The following is a 12,934-nucleotide window of genomic DNA, read 5'->3' on the forward strand; positions in this document are numbered from 1 at the left end:
GGAGATGCTAAGTAACCAAGTGTCTTTCTAGTAGCTGCTTTTAATCGAATGGTTTCTTTACAGAAATACATATTTTTCTTTTGCCGAGTTTCGTACGAAAACCACATACACCTAATTTTCACTTATCATCATATTTCCACTTTACTATCAAAATTTACTTTATAATTCATAGTTCTCTTGTCCACAATAGGAAAGTAAACTTCTTAATTAAATACATGAAGAGACAAGAGGTTGGCAGCCCTGCAGCCAGGCGACTAGCGCGAGTTTTGGTGTTCTCGTAAAGATAAGTTATTTTTGATTATAAACCATATAGATTAGTACTGATTACGTGGTAAATAAGTGTATTGGTGTGCCGTTTAAGTGTACCATTAAAGGTTTCATTTTTCTTTACGTAATATAGCAGAAAACGCGAAAAGACCGTACAGTCGTATTTTTTGTTTACGTTCTGCTGCAGCAAATCTATAGAATTTCGTCTAGTTGTTCCTTGCTCTCTCCAGCAATTTAACTTAGCTTACCTCTTCATTATTTAACTAGCATTTCCGGAAAGTAGCGTAAAGTTTAACTTGTTGTTCCAGAAACTTTGCACTTTTGTTTTTGTTTACACACAGTTGCGTATAGGCCAAATTTGTGTAACCATATTTTCGTGTTTATCTGTAATTTAACTGACTTATTCTTAATCAACTATTACGTTTATCATGAGTGAAAAGTGCTTGACTTGCCGTAGAATTGTTAGGTCGGGGCTTTGGTGTGATGGGTGCTGTAGTTTTTTCCATGTGGGTGACTGTAGTGGCGTGGGAATAGGGGAAGTAAACGAGACTCATCAGTGGCTTTGTAGGATTTGTAGTAGAGATAGGAAGATACTGGAACAGGAGGGGAAAATTGCTGCCCTTCAGGCTGAGTTAGACAAGGCCAGGGGAGATCTTGACAGGTTAAGGAGGGAGAAGGGTAAAGAGAGGTGGGAAGTGGCAACAGGCAACAGGAGGAACAGGCCTAGAACTTTGTCTGACAGCTTTATGGTGAATGTGGAAAATAGATTTGACCTGTTGCTTCAGTTAGAAGCTGGTGAGCCTCAAGCAGTTGCAGGTGTAGACAAGGCACAACAAACTTTCAGCAGCAAATTGAAAAGTAAGAATGTAGGGAAATCAGAAAAGAGAAAGAAAGTGTTGTTGTTAGGTAGTTCCCATGGAAGAGGTGTTGGCCAACTCTTGCAGGATGAACTAGGATCAGAATACCAGGTCACCAATTTTTTTAAACCTAGTGCTGGTCTGGAGCAGGTGACAGAGGATTTAGGATCACTTTGCAAAGATTTCACTAAGGAAGACACCGTGGTTATAGTGGGTGGGGCAGGTAACAGTATTGACAGAGATCCTGGGTACAGTATAGAGTGTGACCTGGCGAAGATTGCATCAGCATCGAAGCATACTAGTGTTGAGTTTGTATCTGTTCTTGGGCACCATGACCGACCTCATTTGAACTCTTCTGTCAAGAGAGTTAATTTGGAGCTGGAACGGCTGCTCATGTCGGGTGCGGGGTCACACATTGGTGTGGTTCATGTTGATTCTCTCAGTAGGTGGGATTATACTAGGCATGGCCTTCACCTCAACAGGAAGGGGAAGGGTAAATTGGCTGGGGAAATAGCAGGAAAGTTAAAGGGGGGAGGCACTGTCATGAGTGGTAAAATACCAGTGGTTATAGGATTCAGAAAAGACCCTTTTTTAGGGTAGGGAGGACAGAAAGAAAGCAAATTTTAAGAGAGGTTAGGACTGAGACAAACCTTCAGTTTGAGAAAGAAATCAAAAAACATAATTCCAGCTTATTACATCAGCATAAACAGCCATTGGTTAAGAATTTTCAACTGTCAGCAGATATTTTAACTCCACCCAATTTTTACTCAGTCAATGTGAAATGTCAGCTATCTTTATTGCATCAAAATATTCGAGGACTGAGAAATAAAATTAATGAATTAACTATCTGCATAGATGAATTAGAGTCTTCAAACCCAGCTGACATAATCTGCCTCTCTGAACATCATGTGACCACTGGTATAGAACTTTTAAGTGTTACAGGGTTTAGGTTAGCATCTCACTTTTGTAGATCAGAAATGGAGAAAGGAGGAGTTGCCACATTCATCAGGAACTGTCATAAATTTAAGAACATAGACATTCATAAATTTTGCCTAGAACAGCATATGGAAGCATGTGCAACAGAATTAGATTTTCACAAAAAATCTTTCATAATATTAAGTGTATATCGAGCACCTGCAGGTAACTTTAATCTGTTTGTAAACCACCTTGAAGCTGTACTGGCCCATTTAACAACCAAAAACAAAGAAATAGTGGTTGCTGGTGATTTCAATGTAGATTTCCTTAAAGACTCTCCGAATAAGAACTTATTTGAGTTAGTAACACTATCATTCAACTTAATTCCCACAGTAAAGTTCCCCACTAGGATAGCCACTTGCTCACAAACAGCCATTGATAATATCTTTATAGAAAAGTCCAATGAACAAAATTATATTACAAAACCAATAGTCAATGGCCTCTCAGACCATGACATGCAGTTCCTTCTCTTAAATGTTAATACTGCACAGGATATAAAATCTGTTAAATCTGAGCTCAAGAGAGTAATCAGTAAGCCAAAAATTGATTATTTTAGGACACTCCTCAGAGACATTCACTGGACTGATGTTTACAGTGCTCATGGCATGAATGAAAAATATAACATTTTTGCTAATAAAGTGCTTACCTTATTTGAACACTGCTTTCCCCCAAAACTTACCAAGGTTAGAGGAAAATCTACAAAGAAGCCATGGATTACTCAAGGAATAGGGGTATCTTGTAAAACAAAAAGAAAACTGTATCTGTCAATCCGAAACATTTCCAATGTTGATGCTATAGCACATTATAAGAAATACTGCAAAATATTAAAGACTGTAATACGGATGTCAAAGCAAATATATTACAAGGAAAAGATAGTCATATCAGATAACAAAATAAAGACAATATGGGATATAGTGAAGGAGGAGACCGGTAGAACCAGACATGAAGAGGAACAAATAGCATTAAGAGTAAATGATACATTGGTGACAGATGTGTATAGTGTTGCAGAACTTTTTAACAAACATTTTATAACTGTTACTGAAAAGATGGGGTTGTCAGGTTCGGTAGATGCTGCTATGGATTACCTTAGACCAGACATTTCAAGTAACTTCCATAATATGAATTTGACCCTCACTACCCCAACAGAAATAATGTCCATCATAAAATCTTTAAAATCAAAAACATCTAGTGGGTATGATGAAATATCAACAAAGTTAATTAAAGAATGTGATTCTGAGCTAAGTAACATATTAAGCTATCTGTGTAACCAGTCGTTTATCAGTGGAATATTTCCTGAATGGCTAAAATATGCTGAAGTTAAGCCACTGTTTAAGAAGGGAGATAAAGAAATAGCATCAAATTTCCGTCCAATTTCACTGTTACCAGCATTCTCAAAAATTTTCGAAAAAGTAATGTACAGTCGTCTTTATAACCATCTTATCTCAAATAACATACTGTCAAAGTCACAGTTTGGATTTCTAAAAGGTTCTGATATTGAGAAGGCTATCTTCACTTACAGTGAAAATGTGCTTAATTCATTAGACAAAAAATTGCAGGCAACTGGTATATTTTGTGATCTGTCAAAGGCATTTGACTGTGTAAATCACAATATCCTTTTAAGTAAACTAGAATATTATAGTGTAACAGGAAATGCTGCAAAATGGTTCAAATCTTATATCTCTGGCAGGAAACAAAGGGTGTTATTAGGAAAGAGACATGTATCAAGCTATCAGGCATCATCCAACTGGGAACTAATTACATGTGGGGTCCCACAAGGTTCCATTTTGGGGCCCTTACTTTTTCTTGTGTATATCAACGACCTTTCATCAGTAACATTACCAGATGCCAAGTTTGTTTTGTTTGCCGATGATACAAACATTGCAATAAATAGCAAATCAAGTGTAGTCTTAGAAAGATCAGCCAATAAAATATTTGTGGACATTAATCACTGGTTCCTAGCCAATTCTTTGTCACTAAACTTTGAAAAAACACACTACATGCAGTTCAGAACTTGTAAGGGGTGTCCCAAGAGTATATGTCTAACATACGATGACAAGAAGATAGAAGAAGTGGACAGTGTTAAATTCTTGGGATTACAGCTTGATAATAAATTCAATTGGGAGGAGCACACCACAGAACTGCTGAAACGTCTTAACAAATCTCTGTTTGCAATGCGAATTTTGTCAGACGTAGGGGATATAAAAATGAAAAAGCTGGCATACTATGCTTACTTTCATTCCATAATGTCATATGGGATTATTTTTTGGGGTAATTCATCAAGCCAAGCTAAAGTTTTCCGGGCACAAAAACGTGCAGTAAGAATTATATGTGGTGTGAACTCAAGAACATCCTGCAGAAGCCTGTTTAGGGAACTAGGGATACTAACTACAGCTTCCCAATATATTTATTCCTTAATGAAATTTGTCATTAAAAATATATCATTTTTTCAAACCAACAGCTCAATTCATGGAATCAATACTAGAAATAAGAATAATCTTCACAAGGATTTAAAGTCACTTAGTCTTGTACAAAAAGGTGTGCATTATTCAGGAACACACATTTTCAATAACTTGCCAGCAGCCATAAAAAGCTTAACAACCAATGAAATTCAGTTTAAGAGAAGCCTAAAGGATTTATTGGTGGCCAACTCCTTCTACTCCATTGATGAATTTCTTAGTAAAACCAAGTGATTTGTATATAAGTACAACATAACTTCTGCACAATTTCAGTGCAGTAATGTGTTCACTGAAAATTTGTGTGTGTGTGTGTGTGTGTGTGTGTGTGTGAGTATAATCTAACTTCTGCACCATTTCAGTGCAGTAATGTGTTCATTGTAAATAAGTATTACAGTAGTTGTATTACATGTTTATTACCTTATAAATAAATAAAAAACTTTTTTATTTTAAATTCAGTGCATTAGTATTTGTAAAATGACTCTTAGTGTTCATTAAAAAAATGACGATCATTCCACTTGGGACCTGTGGAATGATACATTAGCTTATTTGTTTTAGTTGTAAATATTTGTCATGTATTGTTGTTTTTCTGACATGTTCCACATCCAGGAGGACCTCCTCACTACGGATCAATTGGAATGAAGTAAATCTAATCTAAAAATCTAATCTAAAAAACAAGAGATAAGTGCATTCATTTTATAACAGTTAAGAACCAAATTTGCAACGACCAGAGGGCCTCTACATCAAGTGTTTGGAGTTAACTCTAAAGACTAATTCATGCAAAGAGTAACCTACAGAGATCATGTACTTAACATAATCGCCTAAAATCTCAAAACCACATCTATTTGAAATTACCCAAGACTCTCGTAGTATACACTAGTGGGAAGTTATAATGTATAAGACCGTATTATCTCGAAGTTGTGTTAGCCTTTTGTAAACAAAGAATAACTCACACTGCAACATTTTACTAGTAGTCAGGCCAATGCATGCATATAGTGTAGCATACATTACTGTTTGGCAGCACCTTTGCACGTCAGATAATCTATATTCTTTGTATGTAAAGGATAACAACAAATATTAGTCCTTGTCTTCGTAATTTGTGGTGGAATATGTCATACCTCATGTGGATTGATGTGGTGAAACAAGCTAGTTATGGCTACAAATTTTCCATATGCCATTATAGGAAATGTATTACGCTTTTAAAAACTACACTTCCCTCGAAGCTTCACCTAATTTACAATAGACTTCAGACGTGAAATTCTGAACATCACGGATAACTACAATGTCAGAAGACACTGCTACATGTTGAGACCACAGATCCAGCATGACAATATATAAATATAAAAATATGGGGTATCAATTGTAGGTCAGGAGAATCAAAGCATAGATAAGTTGAATTATATACTACTTGTGTTGCACAAATGACTTAAATTCATTACCAAACAATGATACCTGAAAAGCACTTAAGACACAGAAGGCGTCAAATGTAGTTTCCCAGCAACAGTTTGTGAAAGGTAATGTTTAATTATGCCCAGTTCTAAATGAAGTTAAGAGCCAATCAATTTTCAAACAACAGTAGCAGCATCATTGATATATGGATGAATGAGAATTACTTACGGTTCTGCAACGAAGGGCAGATGCATTGATTGTTCTAATTACACGGTGATGGGCTAACTGCTCTTGTCACTGCGACAGTTACTCTGGCCAAGTAATATAGTATTATTTCTTAATTGTAGTTGCGCCTCTACTGGATCTAACTCTATTCAAATGTGTAGGCACAATTAAAACGAGTTATTCCCACAAAACTTGGTTGTGGTTACCCTTATTACAAATGGTTAATGTCCAAATGGACATCATTCTGATACAACCCCACAGAAATGAATAAATGTATGCATGGATCCATGGTTGTACCAGTTTTCTGTTAGACAATCCTATGTTGCTGGCAGGTGATAATGAAGATTCTGCTAGCCTCTTTTACCCTGGTTATCTGCTAAAAAATGTATGTAGATTCTTTGGTTCTCATTCTCAGTAAGCAAGGAGGAATAGAGACAACTGCTCAATGACATGCCTTCTTACACTACTGCTAATGCATGATGAACAGTCATCCTGTACTGCTTGAGAAATTCTGTAGTCACATATCATTGCAGTTATTTTCTTAACCCTTCCCTGTTATTCCTGTCCCTACTACCATGCCTCTGAATCTGTACTGTTGGGTAATTTTATACTTAAGTGGATTTTGGATCCTGGCGCAGTTCAGTCATGACTCTCATTTACGACTAAGCATTAGGAGATGGGATGCTAATATGTATTAGTATGTTTCTATTGTATAATTTTGTCATTTTGCGTATTTTGTTGCATGGGAGAGCATTACATTCCACTTAGTTAAGGACCACACCAATGACGTACGATTTAACAATCAGTATCAATTAAGTGCATGAAACAAGACTTAACAAAACAATGATAGTGTTACAGTTGTCTTAATGATATTAGTTTATTGTGGATATATAATCAGTTTGTAATGTATCCTTCAATAACTTTGTAATTTTGACTTTTATACTACAAACTGCAGACATTATAGGAAAAGTAATAAATCTTATCAATATTATTGAGCTAAACCTCCTTTTGTATTGAAATACCCAGCCAGCCTTCGCTGATACACCCCTTTGATGCAGTGTTACAGTCTTTCATGATCTGCGATGCTAGACCTTCACAACTGGTAACAACATTTGGTGGCCCCAATGCTGTCGTTCCCGACCACAATACTCCATTACTCCCCACAGGCATCACCATTGCAGCAACCTAGCCACTGCCCAGCTGATGCATCTTGACAGCCCTCATGCTGTCCATGCTGACTCAGTATATGGTAGGCCCACCTGTCGCCTCTGCACTACCACACCACTGTACCAGTGCATCATCTCAGTTGGCTGAATATACACTCCTGGAAATGGAAAAAAGAACACATTGACACCGGTGTGTCAGACCCACCATACTTGCTCTGGACACTGCGAGAGGGCTGTACAAGCAATGATCACACGCAAGGCACAGCGGACACACCAGGAACTGCGGCGTTGGCCGTCGAATGGCGCTAGCTGCGCAGCATTTGTGCACCGCCGCCGTCAGTGTCAGCCAGTTTGCCATGGCATACGGAGCTCCATCGCAGTCTATAACACTGGTAGCATTCCGCGACAGCGTGGGCGTGAACCGTATGTGCAGTTGACGGACTTTAAGCGAGGGCGTATAGTGGGCATGCGGGAGGCCGGGTGGACGTACCGGCGAATTGCTCAACACGTGGGGCGTGAGGTCTCCACAGTACATCGATGTTGTCGCCAGTGGTCGGCGGAAGGTGCACGTGCCCGTCGACCTGGGACCGGACCGCAGCGACGCACGGATGCACGCCAAGACCATAGGATCCTACGCAGTGCCGTAGGGGACCGCACCGCCACTTCCCAGCAAATTAGGGACACTGTTGCTCCTGGGGTATCGGCGAGGACCATTCGCAACCGTCTCCATGAAGCTGGGCTACGGTCCCGCACACCATTAGGCCGTCTTCCGCTCACGCCCCAACATCGTGCAGCCCGCCTCCAGTGGTGTCGCGACAGGCGTGAATGGAGGGACGAATGGAGACGTGTCGTCTTCAGCGATGAGAGTCGCTTCTGCCTTGGTGCCAATGATGGTCGTATGCGTGTTTGGCGTCGTGCAGGTGAGCGCCACAATCAGGACTGCATACGACCGAGGCACACAGGGCCAACACCCGGCATCATGGTGTGGAGAGCGATCTCCTACACTGGCCGTACACCACTGGTGATCGTCGAGGGGACACTGAATAGTGCACGGTACATCCAAACCGTCATCGAACCCATCGTTCTACCATTCCTAGACCGGCAAGGGAACTTGCTGTTCCAACAGGACAATGCACGTCCGCATGTATCCCGTGCCACCCAACGTGCTCTAGAAGGTGTACGTCAACTACCCTGGCCAGCAAGATCTCCGGATCTGTCACCCATTGAGCATGTTTGGGACTGGATGAAGCGTCGTCTCACGCGGTCTGCACGTCCAGCACGAACGCTGGTCCAACTTTCCTTTTATTGGAAAATAATATTTAATACAAATGTATGTGGATGTTGCCCATTATGAAGAATCTATACAGCAGTTGCAGATGTCCTATCATGAGAAAGATGGAAATCTAATCTTATCACTATGAAGTGTCATAGCTAAATTGTAGCAAAACAGAACAGTGCCAATCACTTAATTATAACTATGTCCAGTTGTTATGCATATGATGTGATATACTAAACCACTTTCACCAATGACAGATAGGTAGGACATCAAAAATAAAAACAATCATTCTGAAATAAAAAATGAAGCAAAAGTACACATTTCCAAAAACCTCATGTTTATTTACACAAATTAAGAAAAAATATCCGCAATAGAAACATCTTCGAATATAACACAAGAAATATTTAGTACTCGCATTCTGAGCTGTCCCAAGTGTTGTTCTTGTGTATACAAATACCTATTTCATTTTCTGTAGAACTTATACATTATTAAATGCTGAACAAATAATTAAGAGCTTTGGTGCATAACACTTATCTACATTATATCTGAATCATTACAGAGATATGTGAAACAAAAAAACTTCACAAAAAATATAGCTATTGTGCACTGGTGTAAATGGCAACCAAGCACAATGAATTTGTTAGGTTACACATATTCACATCTGACCTATTTACATGAAGATGCACTGATGAGCAAAAAATGTCACGAACACTGCCTGTGAGGAGAATGAATGCCATCATGTTGAATGCACATGACGCAGTAAGCAGAATATGGCTATATAAGCAGACCAGAGATTAACAAGGAATTATTCTACCAATCAGATGGGTTGCAAACATATAAATCCAAAAACATAAGGACTTCAGCAAAGGGCAAGTTACAGTCGCATTGCAGCTGGGAACTAGCACCTCAAAAGTGATGAAGCTGGTAGGATGGATCTATGCTACTGTTGTGAACATCTGTGGAAAGTGGATAAAGGTGATAAATCTATAACCTTACGAAAAGTTGTAATACATCTACACCATCACAAATCATGGTCAGAGGCTTGCTGCTCTGTAAAGCTGGACATGTGGCAATATCCAATGATGGTTAACAACGCTGGAGCAGCCATACAAGTTTTTGAGCCCAAAATTCAATGTATATTCTTCAACGTGTGGCTCTGCAACATATGGTCACTGTATGTTTCCATACCCATCCACCAAAATGTTCAATTGCAACTGCAGTGGGCAAGTGATCATGGAGGCTGGAATGAAGGTCAATGCAAACGTCAACTAACAGGATGGGTGACATTTCCTGTCACATCAGGTCAGTTATCACTTCCAGATATACTATCTAGGTGAATGACATGGGGTGTCACATGGGCTCCTTTCGGACATCTGGTAGTAATTTAAGGAAACATGAAAGTTGCAGACTATGTGACCTTTATTGCAACTGCATAGATTCTTTCATTCCTGATGTGCTGTCCCATGGTGAAGGCATCTTTCAGCAGGATAACTGTCCTTGTCACATGTGCAGAAAGGTTCCACAGTGGTCTGAATAGCATGGCAACTAACACTGATGTCTCGACCACACCATTTAGATGGTCTGAACGTGTAGAATACAACCTTGCAACATATATCCAGAAACATGTAAACGACATGTCAAGTCCACATCATGTAGAACTGTCGATGTATTGTGTTCCAAAGGTGGACAAACATGCTAGTGAGCAGGTTTCTATATTTGTTGTTACGTTTACTAATGCAGGATTAGTACTAACAGAACATAAATGTATACACTATTAATGACACACACAGCAATTCTCTCGAGAAAACATACCTGAGTAAAATAATTGCCATAATTATGTTTCTCCAGTGTTGAGTTTACTAGCCTGAGTGAAGGAAGTGCTATTAATATACTTTTGCTGTCACTGTTTCTAAAATGCAGAGTTACAAGTATTACATTATGACTATGTTTGGAATAATAAGCAACAAGTCATCACATTTCCTTGGCCTTATACTCAATATTGTATGGTATTTATGATTATTGACAAAGGTAAGAATTTATCACAATTCAAAATCTTCTTGTGTCAAGATCGATGGGAAAAAGCAGCAGTGTTAATGACAAAAAGACATTTGATTCATGTTTTTAGATTATTTAGTTATAGAATTTCTTGACATCTCAAGCTGCAGATATGGATTTTTATATTGTCAAATTATCTGTTACCACTCTATAGTACACACTGCACGTTTTTTCACAATTATACCACATTTAACGATATTTCACAGGATTTACAATTTACTATCCCCATGCTACATTCATTACTTTATAGGCCTTGAGGGCACCAACCAGGAAAACCTATTTGTGTAAACTAACACTTACTTGTAGTTTCTTTCTGATGTGAAGTAATGTATGTGTATTGAGAAAATCCAATTGAGTGAAACTTTTGTCACAGATATCACATTTGTGAGGTCCTCTTCCAATGTGTTCCAATGCATATGTCTTGAGATCACCTGATCTAACAAATGATTTGCCACAAGTATCACATATGTGTGACCTTTCTCCGATGTGTATGAATGTGTGTCTTGAGATTCCATGACCTAGCAAAAGCTTTCCCACAAATCTCACATTTGTGAGGTTTCATTCCAGTGTGAATTAACAAATGTCTTTTGAGATGACATGACTGGGTAAACGATTTGTCACAATTCTCACATTTGTGAGGTTTCTTTCCAGAATGAATTAATACATGTTTATTGAGATGGCTAGAGAAAGCAAAAGATTTCCCACAAATCTCACAATTGTGAGGTTTCTTTCCAGTGTGAATTAGAATGTGAGTCTTGAGATTACTTGAGTGGGCAAACGATTTGTCACAAATCTCACATTTGTGAGGTTTCTTTCCAGTATGAATTAATAAATGTTTATTGAGACTACTCGACAAAGCGAAAGATTTCCCACAAATATCACATTTGTGAGGTTTTTTCCCGGTGTGTATGAAGACGTGTCTTTTGAGATCACCTGACCTAGCAAACAATTTGCCACAAATACCACATTTGTCGGTTCTTTTTGCAGTAAGCAGATTAGCCTGGGCACTGATATTAACAGCTGTTGATAAAGTTCCATAATGACTTGTTTTCTCTGCATCATTTCTCATATGTACATTACTCATGTCATTAGAGGACTTCTTTGAAGCTTTCCTAGTTTCCTCATATGAAGATTGCTCATTACGTTCTGCAACAGAAACTTCTGGCTCACTATCCAAGAAGATAATGCTTTGATGCTCATCACTAAAGCCGTATTTTCCATGGTTGCCAACAGTCAAATTTTGATAATTCTCACCCATTCTCAAATGTTTTTTCAAACTAACATTACTGTGAAACACCTCACCACACCACTCACAAACATACGAAGGTGGTTGTGTGCCATCAATGTGCATAAACACATGCATTATGAGTCTGTATTTTGAAGGAAAGCTCTGTTGGCAGAAATTACAGCTATATACATGTAATTCCTTTTTCCTCATACTACAGTCATATTGGGTGGCAACTGAGCATTCTTCATGAATAACCCCATCTTCTGCATCGGTACCAAACTCGTGTGTTGACTTCTCCATGTCTATCACCAACTCATCGTTGACCAGTCTATGGTGACAATTTTCTTCACACAATACACCACAGCTTCCACCAGTACTCTGAGTCAATCTGAAGAATGAGGAGGAGAATGTTAAATATTGATATACATACAACAAAGAAACAATATTTGAGTGTCCACAAATCCAGTACTATAAGCTGCATGTCATAAAAGTACATACAAAATTACTTTTTCAGTAAGTCTCAGTGATTTATAATTATAATATTCCACAAGAAGGAAGGAATTGAAGAAGTAAAAGTGGTTTAAAACGAAAATAACAAGAGGATATTCAATAATGGTTAATGCGAGTCATTGACCATTTTATCTGAAATTTTTAGATAAGAATTAAAATAATTCGCTTTCACATATTACAATATTTTAAAAATACAATGTTACACCAATTTATTAAATGTATTAAAAATGTATCAGTTACACATTTTAATTTAAAGTTATTGAGTTCAAGGTAATTAAGATTTGATTAAAAGAAATAATTTTTAAATGTTCCTCTACCATTATCTTAGTTCTGTAAGTGTCCCAGTATATTTGCAGTGAGCCTTTTTGAAAAAATTTACATCTTCCCAACATCTGGTCACCTGGCATTGCAGAACACCATTGACTGAAGGACACACATAAATTGCCACATTATCTCCTATTAAACACTGCAGGCTGACGCTACATATTGAGTGGCACTGATAACAGCTGATGGATGAGCTACCCCCATAGTAT

The 12,934-nt window shown here is 38.3% G+C and overlaps 1 protein-coding gene across 2 annotated transcripts in view; it reads right to left on the minus strand.

The window, feature by feature from the left end:
- Positions 1–8,971: 8,971 nt before the first annotated feature.
- LOC126108808 (zinc finger protein 99-like) overlaps positions 8,972–12,934 on the minus strand; it is a 230,277-nt gene continuing 226,314 nt past the window's right edge. For both annotated transcript variants that reach the window (XM_049914172.1, XM_049914173.1), the window contains one exon: positions 8,972–12,279. In XM_049914172.1, the coding sequence (XP_049770129.1) occupies positions 11,124–12,279 (1,156 nt within the window). In that variant the 3' untranslated portion in view covers positions 8,972–11,123. The remainder of the gene's footprint in view (positions 12,280–12,934) is intronic.

Source organism: Schistocerca cancellata, chromosome 11, assembly GCF_023864275.1.
Source record: "Schistocerca cancellata isolate TAMUIC-IGC-003103 chromosome 11, iqSchCanc2.1, whole genome shotgun sequence".
In the NCBI taxonomy this organism is placed as follows: Eukaryota; Metazoa; Arthropoda; class Insecta; order Orthoptera; family Acrididae; genus Schistocerca; species Schistocerca cancellata.